We start from the raw sequence: 18,837 nt of genomic DNA, 5'->3' as shown, positions 1-18,837 counted from the left end.
GCACGAACAAACGACAACAAACACCAACAAACAAGTTGACTGTTGGATTTAGAATTTTATGAAAAATAACTGTCATGTTCACATTGCCCCAACAGACACAGACAAACGCTGATTAAACATGTTCAGTCGGCTGAAAAGCAAACCCTAACCAACGGCAACAGACGCCGACAAGGGAACACACTGATCAGACAAAACCCAACAAAAGTGTTTGTTGCCGTTTGTCTGTGCAATGTGAATTGGCCTTTAGTGCATTTTCAGACCTGGCTAATTCGGAGCATTTGTTTCAGAACCTGGTGCGTTTTCTCCCTTAGTTTGGTTTGTTTAGGCATATATGAACACAGAAGTTGCACTCGGACATGCACCAAAACAATCGCTCCGAGATTGCCTGACTGAGGTGGTCTCGGCCCGACTGAAAACGAACTCTGGAGCAGTTCGGTTGAGGTGAGAAAGCAATCCGACCCAAAGGACCAACGAACCATGCGGTATCATAATTCACAACGGGAAATGTGTTATATAAAAAGCAGCAGCATATTGATGGATGACGCAGACAAACGTAAACAGGTGAAATCTAACCAATAATAGGATGTTATTGGTTAAACACATTTTGGTATGCTTAAACAAATTTTGGTACGCTTTGAAATGTTGCCTTGTGAAAGCAAACCAAACCAAGAAGAAAATGCAACATTGTAGTAAATTAAGCTACAGGTCTGATGGAAGACCGGGGAGCTGAAGCCTCCTTAAATAGGATATAGAAACACCTACAACCAATGAGTACCACAAAGTTTTATTTAAAAAAAATAAACCAAATTAATTCAATAACAAGCATATCATCATTTTTCTTGATTATTTACATTTAGTCTCTCCCTGACACTGACTTGCTCCAAAAGCTCAACCAAATTGTATGCAGGTGCTGTTACTCCATGGCAATTTGAAAAGCCATTATTATAATGTCACAACTTCCTCAAACAATCAATTCTAATTCCCTTGGTGACTATCTCACTCTGCCATGCTCGTGCACAGCTCACTGCTCATTGGCTGCCTCTGGATAAAGGGATAGTTCACCCAAAAATGAAAATTCTGTTATCATTTACTCACCCTCAAGTTGCTCCAAACCTGTATAAATTTATTTGTTCTGCTGTACACAAAGGAAGATATTTTGAAGATAGTTTGTAACCAGGCCACTATGGGGCACCATTGACTTCCATAGTAGGAAAAAAAATACTATGGAAGTCAATGGTGCCCCAGAACTGTTTAGCTTCCCACATTTTTCAAAATATCTTTCTTTGTGTTCAACAGAACAAAGAAATTTATACAGGATTGGAACAACCTGAGGGTGAGTAAATGATGACAGAATTTTCATTTTTGGGTGAACTATCCCTTTAACAGGCAGGCCAGTAACACTGCAGACATGACTTCTAGATAATGCTGTGTGAGTCAGAGTATCTCAATTTATGGTAAAAAAAAAAAAAAATATAGCAATCAACTGTTCAGCAATGTTTAAAACTCAAGTCTTTCAGTCTTACTATGTCACCACATCACTAGAGTAACAGAGTAAAGAAAAACTGGCATACGTTTGAAGCTTATCCTTCAGCAATCTTGCTTATATGCTTTTTATATGCCTCATATCTTATATGCTGTTTTAGTGCTCAAGGTCACAGTTGAAAATGATTGTGCTGCTTAATATTTTTGTGGAAACTGTGAAACCGTGATTTTTTCTCCCCATGATTCTCTGCATAAATGTTAAAATGATAACAGCATAAATGTTCATAAATGTTCTTTCTTTCAAAAAAATAAAAAAATAAAAAAATAAAATAAATAAAAAAATAAAAATAGTAAAAATATTACTGACCCCAAACATTTGAGTGTATAAGTACTATGACTAAGATACTTCAATGTACTTTAAAGAACATTACTGTATTGTCATTATACAAGTAAAACTAATGTACGTTTTGAATTATTTTAGCTTTTTTTTTTTTTTAGTACTACATCTTTTCCAGAAGGAAATGTGTACATCTACTGATGTTACATAAAGGAACGGAATAAGCCTGATGTTCTTAACTATTGCTTGGGAATCTGGGAAAGCAGAGTTATCAGTTATCAGTTATCAGTAGGAAATACTGCTCTCTCAGGAGGGACTAAGTCAGCCAAGCAGTAACTGGCATACAGATGGCATAACATTTTTTTCAAAAATAGTTCCCTTCTTACAAGTTAATTCAAGATGTTCAGCAATGAGTCTCATTTAGCAGATGTTACAACATAAGTTCTGAATAAAACACTGAACGTTTCAACCTCACCTGCAAATGCTTCAGCTATGAAACAGACTTCACTAAATGATAGCGATGTGTTGGTTTTGTGGTGTGTTTTCCTATCTTTTGACTTGAACATTTTAGCTTTGACAGACAGTTTTAGGAATAGTAATATTATTTGGGTTTTCAGAATCCTTAAATCTGTTGCAGAGCTGGCAAACACAGTTTTGTTTTTCCAATCTTGTAGAAAAGTCATGCCAGCTATCATAACACAACACAAACAGAACAACAAACAAATACATACAAACAGGACCTTCCAGAATCATTGGAACCCTTGACACATGTTCAGTTCAGTTGAAAACATATGGTTATTGCAAAGCTGGCCAAAAATCAGATATCCATGCCCATGTTCGTGTAAGATTAGAGAACACAAGCTAATGAGACATAAGGCTATAGACATTTATTAAAAAAAAAAAAAAAAAAAATTAGAAAATGTGTATTGTCCACACAGCAAGGACCACAGATGGACAATTGCAGGTGCTTTTAGCATCCTGGTTTCAACAATCCTGCAACCTGTAATTAAACACCATCTCCATGCCAACAAAACAATTGGAAGGTTCGCCAGAAGAAAATCTCTTAGCTCTTGCCAAAGTAAAATTGTAAATGCCCAGGATTTCCTGTTGTTTAAAAAGTAAATCGCCTAGCACAATTAAAATAAAATAACAAATACACAGCTATCTGCCATATAGGTTTAGTTTTGGTGAAAAAGTGTCTCCTTGTGAGGTCTGAAAATTTGGTTTTCTTAATAAAAGAAGAAGAAGAAGAAGAAGCAGATTCAATTCCTTAAATTCCAGATATTACATCAACATCTGTATACCAGTGCCAGCAGGCATGAAATGTTTTGTCTCACATGTATACATGGATTATTTCCTTATTATACTATGTGGGCTGTTGAATGCTTGAATCTAATGGGTCAACAAATGTTCTATGGGTGTGTAATTATTTTCAGGGAAACACATGGCTAAAGTAGTTCCAGCCAGGTCATGACCGCATTTCAGGCAGCGGCTATTTGCATTAAGTCACTAAGTGCAAATAGCGATAGATGCTATTTACGCTAAGTGAAAATAGCATATTTTCTTAGCAATAGATGCTATTTACACTACGTGCAAATAGCTGTAGATGCTATTTACACTATCTGCAAATAGCTGTAGATGCTATTTACAGAAAAGTGAAAATAACAATACTTTCTATTTACACTAAGTGACATTTCAGCATTTTCTTAGCAATATGCTATTTACACTAAGTGAAATTAGCAATATATTCTATTTACACTATTTAAAAGTAACAGTTCTTTGCAATAGCTTAAGTGTAAATATTTGTTAGATGCTACTTATAAATAGTGGCAGATACTATTTGCACCTCAATATTGTTGTACACTAACAGGATGCAATAATAACATAAAAAAATGATTATATTTATTAAAATTATTAAATGGATGCCGCCTTATTGGGACAATAAAACCCTCCCTACACCTACCCCTAATCCTACCCGATAAATACGTTATTATTAAACACTCGTTAGGTGCTTTATTTCCACTTTTCAAATATTTTCTTCATTTTTATTGAAAATAAATGCCTTTCCAATCTGATATGTGATGGGAAAAGGGAGAAGAGCGAGTACGGCAAAAGGAAGATTCGAACTTGGTTCGATCACGTCAAAAGCTACTTCCACGTGTCATACTCTCTATGGCCTACGCCACTGCTGACGTTAAACGTTGCGCATCTTTTTTATTATTGTGTGGCCCAACCAGACATCGGTGGCCGGAGTTAGTGTAAATAGCCTTTGCCAACAAGTCAGGCTATTTACACTTAGTGTAAATAGACACTCTGTTTCAGTTATTTCAAAGGTCCTTACTACCTCCTTACAGTCTACAACAGCAAAAGAACAAAAACCCACAACAACACTGATCAAGCAAATAAATATATTAAACAATAGGATAAAAATGACAAATTATTTCCATGTTTTTGCTACAAAATTACATTTTATTATGCAGGGAAATTGCATACTCTCCTGCTTTCTCTCCCACTAAAACACACAATATGGACATAAATGCCTATATAAATTCAAACATGCTTCAGGTAATTCCCACATGCTTAATCGCTTTGTCTTGGCCCCAATACCACCCCGGGTGTGCATTATTTTCTAATAATTCAACGAACAATGGTCAATTATTCCTTACTTAATAATTATATTAAAAGAGGGTTTCCCAAACTGGGGTTTGTGACTTGAAAAGCTAATAATTAAAATAAATAATTTAAAATATAATAATGACACTCTTTTCTTTCTAAAGCTGTATATTGTGAAGCTGCTTTGAAGCGATTTGTATTGTATAAATCTCTATATAATTAAAAGTGACTTGACTTAGAATAAAAACAATCAAAATATATTACATTTTTTTTTACCTTCATGTAAAAATCACAGTGGGTTCTACAAGAAAATATTTTATGTCAAATGGGTTTGCCTGACTAAAAAGTTTGGGAATCCCTGTAGTAAAGGACTCATTAATGTTCTATAACAGCAATGAGTGTCCACTATGCTCTAAATGCATGAGTGCCTAAAGTAGTGACCCAGATCAAAGATAACCTTAAATAATTTTACCTCATAAAAGTCTAGATTTATCTTAATGGTTCAGTGATCGGCAGATAAAGACCACATGCATTTTTCATCACCTTCTCTGCAAATAATTGCAATGCAATGCATGGTAACTGCAACTAAACCCTCACAGGCAGAAATCAGTGAACTTTGTGTCTGCTGAGTCAGGTAGTTTAACGGGGTCTGCTGGGGAGGGCTGGAGCAGGGATGAATGATTCAAAGAATACTCAATGCTGAAAAAACATTAGGCACTGTTGTTGTACAACTCTTGGGTGCATCTGGCATTACTAACAGAGTCTTTTCTGCAGAGTATAAATCAGAGGTCTGATCTCAATACACACAATGTGCTTTAGTGCCATGTCCTGCAAAGAGCAACAAATTCTTTTGATCTGTCTCAGTCAGAACTATTATTTTCCAGTGAATTGAGAGACAAAACATGCATTCCAGTTTAGGTGAGAGATGGCATTTTAAACAATAAAAGCTCATCTCAGGCAATTCATGCTTTCAGGTATTTGATAATTCACCAATGAACATGACCTGTGCAATATAAACTCTAGTAACATTAATATGTATAATAATGAACAGTTTTCAGTTGGACACTTACCATTATAAACACTAACGTCAGCAGCCTAATGTGCTTTGGCTGTTCACTCACAGCATCAGCGCCACATCATCTTAATTCCTGCGCTCCTCATTCAAACGCTATTATTCCAGCACACAAACCTTCTTGAAGTTGCTCTCATCTTAACTGGACCATACGTGAGATGCATCCAAAGTCAGATTGTTTAGTGACTTTCCCTTGGTTTATTCTTCAGTTTCCAATGGAAAGTCTCCAAAGTCTCAGAACAAAGCTCTGATCTCTAGCAACACGTTGCAGGAGGATGGTGGATTTGAGAAGGGAAAGCAGAGTGGAGGTTTGGAGAGGAATGTGCTGTGTAACATGAGAAGAGGCTTTAAAAAAAAAAAAAAAAACATGCTGAGGAGATTTATTGTCCTGGGCTGGGCGCTTCTAGAGTTTACGCCGTATTGCTAATGCACAAATGTTGTATGTGATCATTTAATTTTTATATAAACAAAATCCTCATTCAGATCTCATTAAATTTATTATGGTAACTGTAATTTCCATCAAAGTAATTACAGCTAGAGTTAATGTTGTTACAACATTTCTGTTGCAGTTTGGTGTTAGCCTCCACTGTCAGAAAAAAAAAAAAAAAAAAAAAAAGAACAAAATGATGAAATATTCCGAAACATTGTTTGAAGGAGATCCAATATTAATAAATTATGATTTCACTGTACTAACAATAATTGTCCTTAAAATGGGGAATTAGAGGAAGAAATGTAGGGCTTTGGAAAACTGTTTCACTTGAATTGTACAAAGAAAATGATTTATATCAAGTATATTATTCATTATTTCACATTTTGTGTTAGGTCCTCAAAGACTGTGTTTAGAAATGATTTATTGGACCTTGAGAACTTATTTTGGGATTATACTGTCCTCTTCTGGTTAGAATGGTGATTTACAGTATAAGGGAAGATTGTACACCAAGCTAGTGCATAGGACCATGTTGTCACTAGTGTACACTTCACTTTTTTTCCCTATTGTCAGACATGAAATTTCATCTGTTTGGACTGGAGTAAAAAGCCCCCTTGTTGAGGGACCTAATGGGCCTCATTGAAAAACCAAAGACCTTAAGGTTGGCTCTGAAAGATGCAATATATGTATGTTGTTTTCTGATTGTGAGGCAAACAATGGAGGCAAACAATGACCTCAGTTTTTTATTTATTTTGAATTTTTTATAAATCAAATGTAAAATTCATGTCCGTTACTTTTAACTTTGCCACATGTTCCTTGTTAAATGAACATTACTTTACATCAAAAAAGAAACCAAATACAATTCTATTTTGTATTTTTACATTAACAATGTAATTAATGTTCTATTTATTAAAACCAAGTCAATCTCATCAAGTTAGTGTTTTAAGCATTTTTACATTTATTCCAAAATAATAACTAAAGGCAGTAACAATTTAATCCTCTATGATACGCAATATGATATCAATGAGGAAAAAATTATTTGTGGTGTTTTTTTCCCGCTTAAAATTGGACATTATAACAATATCAATAAACATTTTCATTCATTTTTAATTAATTTATTTTTTAAAAAGTTCACTTAAAAGTCTAATTTTATTAAAAACAAACTAAAATAGACTATGTTGCCTGGAGGCAACACCATACCATAGAGAGTTAAACAATATATAGTAGTCAACATTTGAAGTGGACATCAAAGTTGTCCCAAAACCTTAATCTTAGGACAACTTAGTTCTTAGGACAGCTTGGATTAATGTTTTTGATCCACTTCAAATGTTGACTACTGTATTTTATTTGTGTATTGATTTTCAGCTGTTCTTTTTAATAGTCAACTTATTTCGGATCATCAGTCATGCTCGGTAAACGCTGTCACAGACACAAAGATGTATCTTTAATTTCACCAAGCTGATTGCTCACTAAAACCCCTGCAGTCATCATGTTTTCAGGTTTTTCATGTTTGATTTTTATGTGACATAAAGCGGTGATATCTAGGTGGGTGAGCTGTTTACTTTTTAATTAGTCTTCCCATTGACGCCATCACTTTGTTCATTCAGACTGGCGCGCAGAACGCGCACGCAAACAAGAGGCAGGATTTATCGCACAAACCAATCATATCCAATCATATCCAATCACAGTGCGATGGAGGCACTGCCTCCTTTCACGTGACTTTCCCCCATTCATTCTCTATTACCCCCCCCCACAAAAACCACCGCACGCTTTAGGGGCTCTGTTCATTCTCTATGAGCTCAAGGGAGGCACAAGAGACGCAAACTCCCGCTGTAACTTTACTTGCGGGTGTCCCTGTTGGACAATGTTCCTTTAGAAAAACGAGTGACTTGTACACTTTTTATTGTCACATTTTGTAATATTTGCGTTTTATTTTTGTAATGGATTATTTTCCCATCCTAATTTTTTGAGGAGGCACTGCCTCCTTTGCCTCCTCGGAGGAGATGCCCGTGGTACAGTACATATGTATGCTCTGTATACATTTGTTTAAATATTCCTACTGTTTCTGAGTGTTGTAAGGCACTATTCTTTGTAAAACTGCTTTGGAACAATGTTTTGAGAAATTCAAAACATTTGTGCCCTTCATTTGTAATAACTTTAATAGCATTAACATTATTACATTATATAATGTCAAATGCCCAGATCATCAGTTAAAATACCTAGCAATATAATCACTAGTCTTCACTGCACTGTCATTATCAACCATAACATTTATTTAGATACTATGACATTTCATCCAAAGACAATGTGCACTGAAGAGCACATGCAGAAATACATGTATGAGATACATAAGGCATGATGCTAGAGATGAGACAAACATTAGATACAATACACAATCAAAACATTATCATGACCATAGTAGATATTTTTACTGCATATAAGCTAAAACCTTTACTTTGTCTTCAGTGTCTTTTTTCAAATCCACAGTACAAGAGCTTGCCACTGTATTCCTGGACGGGAAAGACCTGTGCACCCCTTTTTGGATAGAATGACATTTAATACAGGTTTTAAACACATTTGGAGTTCACATCAGGTGTCTTTTTTTTTAACCATAGCACCGCTAGACATTCAAGACCTTCAGGTTCCAAAATTAAAATCCTTCTCTAGCAGGTGCATCTGCATTGACACATCAGCGTCTTTCCTGGTTTCCAAACCTCCCTAAGTGGAACACTAGTCCTACAGATGAGAACTCAGTGCAGTATAGATGGGAACTCAGTACAAAAACCTCAATAACAGAAGCGCACCAGAGCAATGAAGAGGCATGTGAGGGTGATAATAGTCAGAGAAGAGAACAGGAGGAGGAGTCCAGTGAAAAGAACGTTGTTTATGGGTAGCTTGATGATTTTCCCTTCGGCTGGGATCATGTTGGAAAGTGCAAGCATGTAGCCAAGGGACCAAGCTATGCTTGTCTTATTTACCTATGAAACACAAAGAGACAAATGAAGAGGTCTAGTTCACTGCACCATTTTGGATAGAGCTGATTTGCAGATATTTCACATTACAGTCATCCACTGAGACTTGAAGTGTATGTTCCTTAGAAATCAGGTGCTCAGAAATGCATTTGCTGTGAAAAGGTTTAAATGAATATTTAATTTCAAATAAATATTTTCACAGCAAATATGAAGTTTATGGTGAGCCACTTACAATGGATGCAAATGGGACCAATTTTTTGAGAAATAGTGAATTTTGTGGTAATCAACATCATGCCACAAGTTATACTGAAACAATATTCCTTTAATAGATTTTGTACAGTCGACTGGTACAAAAGTTTACTCTTTACCTTTGTTCAGAATTTAAGGGAAGAAAACACATTTTACCTCAGTCTGAATTCTGTTAGAAATTGTGAGTGGCCAGAAAATCTTATCCTAAACAGTAACCTTAAACATTTCTCATGGTAAACATGAAAAATGCAATAGAAATGCATAGAAATGCACTGTACCTCTTTCTGAAAATTGAGATTTTTCCAGTTGTCTGTGTTGAACTTGTAACCATCTGCAAGAATGGTATGCACATAATTTGCAGAGTAGCAGTAGGACTTCAGATGGATGTCTCTGATGTTGTAGTTTTGCTTGAGCTAAAGGAGGGGAGGCGGGGGGTGGGGGGCAGTATTAATAGGAAGGTTTATTGATACATCATAAATGTAACACAAAGAACCACAACACCCATTCCTCCCAATCTGTATTTTCCTGCTAGTCGTGATTATGCAGTTAGCTGGTACTCACATTTTTCCAGTCCTTTGAGCAGAACAGATTCATGTTCATGTTGAATATCTCCATACTTTTGGAACCCTCTACATTAAGAGCCCAAGCAGTCCAGTAGAACCCTGCATAGGCCTAGGACAGAAAAATAAGTGCTTTAATAGATCCATCTAAAAGAAATGGTTCACCAAAAAAAATTTGTGCAACATAGCGCAGACTAGATGTCATAACATTTGGTCACAATAACATGCAAGAAACAATGACATTTGATGATATTGAGGTTCATCTACACCAGAGGTGTCAAACTCAGCTCCTGGAGGGCCACAGTCCAGCAGAGTTTGGCTCCAACCCTAATTTAACACACCTGAATAAGCTAATTGAGGTCTTCAATGAATTCTCACGTCTGGCCAGAAGGTGGCACTTGCAGTTTTCATGACAGAGTTCAAGATAAAATTTTCCATTACTACTGGAGCTGCCAGTTTGCCAAGTTTCAAATCATTATTAAACGGCAAGCACAAACTATGTAAAAGCGGTAACCCTTCCGGTGCACTCAGTGTCCGAATTCACTCACTCGTATTCATTCACTACCTCAAGTGGACTATATTAGGGGAGTAATGTAGGGAATAGAGAATGAGGGTATAGGGGGTGATTTCAAACACAGCTCTAGAAACTTCGGTAACACTTTATAATAACTGCACACTATGAAGCATTAGTTAAGCATTAGTAAACAGTCAACTCATCATTTATAAAGCATTAATAGACATTAATAAGCAGTTTATAAATACAGCTATAAATGCTTTGTTCTTGATTTATAAGCATATCTATAATGTGTTTAATAATTGTATTTTCATACTTTATTATTGATCAATTTATCATTTCTAAATTAAGTACTACATTTTTACAAACCAGTTATTTAGGAGTTGTCAGTGGTTCATAAGATCATTTATAAAGTGTAAGTAAATGATTAATAAACTATTTAAACATACATTTATACATCTTATTATTTAGACATATAGTAATAGTTACTCAGTGTGTTAATAAATGCTTTATTAATACATATTCCTACTGTAATTCATGATTAATTCAGGTAGTTATAAAACATTTAGTAGCTGTCAGTTAACTATTTTTGTGAGCTCATCTAAAGTGAGGACTATTCATGCCTCGTAAAGCTTTTAAAGGCTCAGTGATCTTCTGCACTGCTGTTCTCTAATGTTTTAAAGTTAGTACTGAGGTAGTTTTGACACTGTGAAATATTTTATTACATTATTATTGTTTTATAAAAACATTATTTGTTGTATTTTGGCACTCCTGTAATCCAGTGTTGGCACTGGTAAAATTTTATTCAGCAATGTTTACACTTTACAGAAATGTATTTTTATATCAGATTGCAGAAAGCTTAGTTTCATTTTACTGCACAGTTATATTTTCTGGAGGAGTACAGGGATTTTTACTTTCTTTGAAATTGCAGAGGTTTACTTTTAATTTTATATCAAGTTACCCATCGTAAAGTTTCATTTTTTTCCTTGAAATTAATATTTCTATGTTCTGTATCCTTTAAATCTCCTTTATAAAAGCTTTACGAGGCATGAATAGTCCTCACTTTAGATGAGCTCACAAAAATAGTTAACTGACAACTACTAAATGTTTTATAACTACCCGAATTAATCATGAATTACAGTACGAATATGTATTAATAAAGCATTTATTAACAAACTGAGTAACTATTACTATATGTCTAAATAATAAGATGCATAAATGTACATTTAAATTGTTTATTAATCATTTACTTACACTTTATAAATGATCTTATGAACCACTGACAACTCCTAAATAACTGGTTTGTAAATAATGTAATACTTAATTTAGAAATTATAAATTGATCATTAATAAAGTATGAAAATACATTTATTAAACACATTATAGATATGCTTACAAATCAAGAACAAAGCATTTATAGGTATATTTATAAACTGCTTACTAATGTCTATTAATGCTTTATAAATGATGAACTAACTATTTACTAATGCTTAACTAATGCTTCATAGCGTGAGTTATTCTAAAGTGTTACCGAAACTTCCATGTGTTTTGGAGCTGGCTGGCACTGTGCAGGACAGGGGCCATCCAGGAGCGGAGTTGGACACATATGACATACAGGTTTGTAATGACATGAAAGTAAGTAAATAATGACAGAATTTTCTTTTTGGGTAAACTGTCCCTACTTTTAGCTTAACTAAAGAGAAATGCCTACCATGAAGTCTCCACTCAGTGGTGGCTGATAAACTCCATCAAAGGAGCAGTTTTCAGCTCCCTGGCAGGACGTCAGGTCAAAGACACTCCTGACCAAGGCTTTGCACTTTTCAGGGTTACTCTGTCCAAAGAAAGTAATATTTCGCTTTGGGCTATACCTCAAAGGAACATCCTTTTTTGTACATTCACTTCCAAAAATGTCCTCTGCAAGCATGGAGATGTTATAGCCAGAAGGATAACAGGGGTGTGTCACACTAGCCCAGTTGGTGGATTGCTGAAAAGGAAAACAATTCAAAGAGTTTTAGACAACTAAGATGAATTATAAATAGTGTAAATCTGACAAGATCTCTGAGTTGGGACAGGCCAAAAACTCTATTCCAATGAGGGGTTATAGACATTTGATTTGTTTAATACTAGTCACTTTTAATGCTAAGATAATAGTTTATATTATGCATCTATGATGTATCTATGATGCATCAATAGATAATAGTTTATATAATGCATCTAAAGAAAAGAAAAGTCCTGTAACTAATTAGTATAAAATTTCCTGGAATATTTCACATAAGAGCAAATCAGGGAAACATAATGTAATTCATCCATCTATTTCAACCCTACATTAAATGACTGAAGTATTGACGTGGCTCGTTTGGGGAAATGGTAAGCATAATCTACGGGTTTAATTGCATCGCACAGCATCAGCAATAATGGATTTTCTAGAAAAGGTTTTACACAATTTTGTGATCAATGTCTTAGTATAATTACTGGTGGTGCAAAGCAAGAAGAAACATACAATAATATTCAGTCTAAAAGTACAATATAGTCTGTATCTAAAATGTTTTACTTAATGTAGCCTAAATAAAACACATATTTTGTTTGAAGGACCATTCAGAAATTTACTTCAATGACATGAGCATACTGTACCTTTGAAAGTTTTGCCAAAACTCTTTTCTCAGCTTCATTTTTGCCGTAGCAGAGGAAACTGTGTGTGTAGATGTTATATTCATAGCCATAGAGCGAAACCTTAATGATATCTTCTCCTTTGGCATCATCAGAAGTAGCAAAGGCAATCTGGGTGGAGGCTCCGCCTAAGTCCAATGAACCAACTGTCTTAGCCCCATGAGGATGTACCCAGGCATTCCAAAGATTTTTCTATAAAACACACTAAAGTTTAAAATTGTAAAAGTTCAAATAAGCTCTGTTGTCCACTTCTGGTTTAGATTCAATATTATGTCATAAGATGACTGCAATGGCTTGAACGCTACAAGATAACAGGACTCTGTTCTGAATGAAGACATATAACTGGGCTACAGTATGAGACTAAACTCCATTTATTTTTGAAAGGTTTAAATTTTTAAACATTTATTCTGTTTAAAAACATTCATTTAGGATGAAACTTGTAACCAAACAAATTCTGAAATGAAATAATTTAGTTCCAAAGACCAAAATAAAAAAAGATTCCATGAACTGACCTCTAGGAAGTTCCCCATCAGGTAGTTGACGGTGATCCAACCATAAAGGCCTTCTTCCTGTCCAGAGATGATGGAAGCATTTTGGAAATTGAAAGGAAGAGAGCTAAGGTAGTTCTTCATGTCGTTCAAGATAGTGTTGGATGTCTCTTCATTTTTCATACTGTGTAAAAAAAGATTTGGAAAAGATGCAGCCCACATGGTGTCAGTGTCATGTTATCTCTATATATATATAAACTCCCCACTGGACAAAAGGTTCTTTATAGAGGAAAAAGTTTCTTTACATTATAAAAATATTCTTCACATTGGTTGAACCACACAAATGGTTCTTCTATGTCATCACTTCAAAAACCTTCTTTTAGAACCTTTTTTTTTTTTTTTTTTTTTACCATATTATATTTGCATTGTCATAACATATCATAACATAACTCTGGTTTGTAGCGCAAATAGTTTTACTGCACTTTGTTATTCTTCTAGTTATTAATATATAGCAACTAATGAATCAGAAGAAATTAAGTGGATATTATGTTATTTTTATTGTATTTTTTTGTCTAACACTGTATGATCATCTGAGCTTTCGGTATTATAGCAAATGGCTATACTGATACATAAATAGGCTATTTTGTAATGCAGAGGTAAGAACATAAACAGAAAATATTATCAAAAAGTGGAATGGACTTTGTTAATGTCATTCTTACTGTAGGAGCCTCATCCCTGCTGTTGCCCCAAGGAAGACTGGGGTGGAGTTATGCTGATGGGAGGGAATGGCCTTGGACATCACTGTCATGCAATGTTTTAAACTTTGCCATGTCTTTTTGTCCTGCTCCTTGTCTACACCGAAATCTGAAATTCCAGGGCCTTGAAAAGACACATTACATTATATAAGTTCTATAAGTATATTTTTAAGTTACATTATTATTCTATCACTTCCTACTATACTGTACATTGCTCAGTAAAAAGAGTAAAGAATTATAGTCACAAACCAAATATTAATAAAGATAAAAGATTTCATCCATTCATCTATTGTTCTTAAGACTCAAAATATCCACAAAAGTGTACTTTTTCAAAGTTCACTAAAAGAGGTGCTTTCAGAAAATGTTGACTGTCAATTTCATAGTTCACTCTATATATATATATATATTTTTGCAACCCTGTTACCAAAAATTGTAATTTTTACTTTTAGAAATTGACATTATGTAATTAAATGATTAAATTTAATCAAACAGACAAACAGTGTATAAATATATTTGGTTGCACTTCACTTTGATGGTCTACTTTAGACATTCTACTAACTACGTACAAGTAACTTTGCAACTACATGTCAACTAACTCTCATTAGAGTTTTTGTAGTAGACTGTTATGTGTTAGGGTTCAGGTTAGTAGAATAATTTGACATGTAGTTGCAAAATTACTTATAGTCAGTAGAATGTCTGTTGGGGGACCATCAAAATAAAGTGTTAGCAGATATTAAGCAGACAGTCTACTAATAAATCTAACGACCGGTGGTTGAAATGTAGTTGCAAAGTTACTTATAGTTAGTTGAATGTCTAAGGTGGACCATCGAAATAAAGTGTTTACATCATATATTTAAATGTGTAAGAATTTAGTAACATGGTTGCCAGTAACACGGTTGTATGTTTAACCTAAATGAGCAGTCGCTCAGTAGAGTTTAGCTAGTATGTTGTTACTGAGGAACTTGTATTTCCAATCAATCAATCAATCAATCAATCAATCAATTTGTTGGATCGAATGTTCTAATTTTACAACAATAACTTGATTTAATCCTTACTACAATGGGATTGTGTGAATTTGAACAATCTAGTCGGCACTACAATTTGTTTAAAAATTGAGAAAATGGAATGAGATTATTTAATTGTTTTCAAATCATACGTCCAAATGATATTACAGTTCTCAAAACTTTGAAGAATGTTGCATTTTTTGTAAATCATATGGTAACAGGGTTGCACACAGAACGGTACCAAAATTTAAGACATTTCACATTGTTTCTGGTAATTAAAATAGTTTGATTAAAAAATAAAAAAACTGATGAGAAGTTCAAGTCCTTAGCACAAGACATTTGACGTGTTTAACACCATGTCAAGTTTAATTTCAGAACGATAAAAAATGTGGGATTTGTCACCCAATACAGTTTTCATGGAAAGTGCCACCAATATCTCTGAGCTTTTGGTCACTATATAAAGAATAAGCCTCCATGTCTTTATATACACCATCAAAGGTTTTATGTTAGTTGATTTGTACCTTCAACTTGACACTTTGTTGTCTGGCTTACAACCCCAGTGTTGTTTTCTTTCTCGGCAGGCCACTCATAGAGATACACGGTAGTCCTGGATGAGCCTGCATCCAAAACAATACCGTACTGGAAAAGGAGAGAGCAACAGAAGTGAAGAAGGACATTATTACTGTAACCATGTTAAAACCAAATTCTAAAGATCTTGCAAAGCCATAAAGAGCTTATTCATTTGCACTGTTCACAAAATACATTGTAGAACAGCAATTTGCCATGGTCTAAATCATGACTGAGTGAAGCACTCAAGAACAGACATGTCTAATTGCCTCCAGCTCTTTTGAAAGAAACTAAACAAAAGCACATTCTTCCATTGGGAAAATATTCAAGGATTCACTTTATGAGTCATCAAAAGATCATGCATCTCAAGATTAAGGATGCAGCATTGTATGGAATTAAATAGCTCCATGAATGGTGATTATCCATGAAAGTTGTTTTGTGTTTAGGAAAATGGGTTTCCGTTCTATGTTACAAAAACAGTATTTGTTATCCCTAAAAGTAACAGGAAACTCCATATGTTGTGTCTATAATATTCTTTCACCACATTTACCTGCCATTCATCTCTAAATGAATAGTGGCCCATATTGTGATAACATATGTGGGATGTGAGATGTTTGTTTTTCAACACATAATAGAAATATTACATAAGCAGAAAATATAAACACTACTCTTTCCTGCATAATTAGAAGGAAAATCAGTATGATTAAATAATATGAATTAATAATTTAAGGAAAATTCATTTTTGAGCACATATTAATTCCCACATGTGACTGGTAAACACCAAATATGCTTTTATGTCCCATAATTTTACACACTCTGAAAGGTACCCAATTTATAGGTCTGTTTAATACAGAGATCTTTAACCCTGCTCCTGGGGACCTACTGTCCTGTAGAGTTTGTCTCCAACCCTAATCAAACTCACCTGATATAGCTAATCAAGCTCTTCAGAATTACTTGAAAATCACAAGTTGAAGCAGGTTGGATATAAACTTTGCAGGACAGTGGAACTCCAGGAGCAAGGTTGAAGACCTCTGGTTTAATAGGACCCACTTGTACTGTTTGTATCATGCATGCTCAAATTTGATAATTTTACCTTGAGTCCACGAGATATGTAAGTTTTCTTATGAGTTTGTACAACTGCTATAGAAATGATGACCGCTATGCTGGCCAGCATAAAGGCGGCGGCCAAAGCTACTGCCACTTTTGCCATTCTCACCTACAGACAAAAAAAAATATGAACAAAAAATCAATTCCCAGCTTACTGCAAAGCTTGCAAAGTTTCCCATCAAACTAATAGCTAAACACTCTTAATATTCTTCACAACATTAATATGTGTCTAAGATGTGAGCAACTGTCTGTTTTACTCTGTACATGGTCATTTAATGCATCTTAATTACTCGGCATTATATTGTCACTCGGCAGGAACTACTAGTGATTTGGACTATTATTTTACAGTGAAAAACTATTTTTTCAATGTAGTGCTACACTGTAAAAAATTATTTTCATGATTTGTTATCAGAACATTTTTTGTTTTGTCAAATCAACTTAGATAATTAATATGGTTCAGATAACATAATATTTTGGGTTTCTGTTGATTAAACCAAATGCCTTCATTGTATTAACTCAAATTTTTAATTTCAATGAACTCAAAATTTTAAGGCAACCAGGTAACTTACTTTTTTTTTTAAGTTAAATCATCAATTCCTTTTTTTTTTTTTTAACAGTGTACTTAATCATTTGTCCTGCATTAGTTCATGCATAGTTACCTATTAGTGATGAACCATTATTCTAAAGTGTTACAGTTTCTTTTTTTCTCCAAATAATCTTGTTTTTTTTTTTTTTAACTGACAAAATAATTTGTGTTTTTGATAGGAACAGGGTTATTTGCGGAGCCTAATAACCATTAAAAACTTTACTTTTTAAATTATGTAACTCTCAGCATCTGCTTGAAAAAAAAAATTTGCAAGTACAGACATATCTACTTTTTCCATGTTTTTCAAGATTTAGGAAACTTTTTCACATACTGTTAAGCCCACAGGCGCTCTGTCAATTGTTGATTTGTTATCTCCTGTAAAAATGACCTAGAGCACACCCAGTTTTGTACCTTACTCATCCAGATATAAACACACACACATATCATCCTGGAGACTTTTACCATAACCCATATTATGGTTTCAGTTTCTAATTTGATCAAAGAATGTGGTTAGCGGTTTGAACTTACAGACTGATGCATACAGTCTCTTTTTAAATAACAGCATAGAAGCTGGATAAGAATGACCAAAACACCTTACCATGCCATTGCTATTTAAATTATATATAATTATATATTATTGTAATATAGTATATTATAATATTATATATTATTAATTTATTAATTATTTAATTGCTCTTTTTTTAGAGATATTGCAGATTGCAGAGACACAAATCAATACAATTTTACAGTCAATTAATCTGAACCCACATTTGTTACATGATCTGATATTACAAAGAAAGCAAATATCAAATACAAAATGCATTCATGGTTGTAACAATCATGGCATTAAAATAGTAATAAAAAAGGTTTATTTGCTTACCCCTCTGCGTGAGGCTGCAGTGAGGTGGTCAGAAGATTGGGACTCCTTATTGATCATTCTGTCCAGACGTGCAAGACTGAATGTGTAACTGTTTTTTGATGTGTGTGAGAGTGTGTGTGCATATGTTTGTGTGTGAAAAAGCGTACTGAAGAGACTGAATGGGAGGGGTTTGGCTGGCACTCCCAATAAGCAGGACCTTTCTTTTAAAGTTCATTAAAAACTCCACCCATTCTGAGGGATGGTAAATAAGCAAAAGATCATGCTGAAGAGACAAAATGGGAGGGGCTTGGCTGTCACCCCCAATAACCAGGTTCTTTCTATTAAAGTTAATTGGAAACTTCACCTATTCAGATGGATGTTAATAAGCAAAAAGCCATTGTCATTTCTGAAAATAATCAAACAATATTTCTAGGTCATATTTAGCTATTTATGTACTATGTTTGTTTTTTAAATCTTTTTCTCAATTCAATAAATAACTGCTATGAAAAATATTGAATTAATTGTATCATATATTATTTTGAATATAGCAGTTCCCACTGTAAAGAAAAAAAATATTA

At 34.2% G+C, this 18,837-nt stretch overlaps 2 protein-coding genes across 2 annotated transcripts in view; both read right to left on the bottom strand.

Moving 5' to 3' along the window:
• gask1a (golgi associated kinase 1A) overlaps positions 1–6,410 on the bottom strand; it is a 34,008-nt gene extending 27,598 nt beyond the window's left edge. Inside the window, exon 1 of the mRNA XM_051866520.1 lies at positions 5,503–6,410. Coding sequence (XP_051722480.1) covers positions 5,503–5,505 — 3 coding nt within the window. The 5' untranslated portion in view covers positions 5,506–6,410. The remainder of the gene's footprint in view (positions 1–5,502) is intronic.
• A 1,773-nt stretch (positions 6,411–8,183) lies between these two features.
• Positions 8,184–18,521, bottom strand: entpd3 (ectonucleoside triphosphate diphosphohydrolase 3). The gene is made up of 10 exons (XM_051866551.1): positions 18,281–18,521; positions 16,801–16,923; positions 15,662–15,779; positions 14,101–14,260; positions 13,406–13,565; positions 12,858–13,085; positions 11,938–12,210; positions 9,714–9,824; positions 9,431–9,565; positions 8,184–8,909 (listed from the first exon to the last, which is right to left on the bottom strand). Exons 1-10 carry the CDS (start codon positions 18,335–18,337, stop codon positions 8,718–8,720), a joined length of 1,557 nt encoding a protein of 518 aa, XP_051722511.1. The 5' UTR covers positions 18,338–18,521; the 3' UTR covers positions 8,184–8,717.
• Positions 18,522–18,837: the final 316 nt, after the last annotated feature.

The sequence above is a fragment of the Ctenopharyngodon idella genome, chromosome 16, assembly GCF_019924925.1.
Source record: "Ctenopharyngodon idella isolate HZGC_01 chromosome 16, HZGC01, whole genome shotgun sequence".
NCBI classification, from domain to species: domain Eukaryota; kingdom Metazoa; phylum Chordata; class Actinopteri; order Cypriniformes; family Xenocyprididae; genus Ctenopharyngodon; species Ctenopharyngodon idella.
This window is presented reverse-complemented; position numbering and strand designations above follow the sequence as displayed.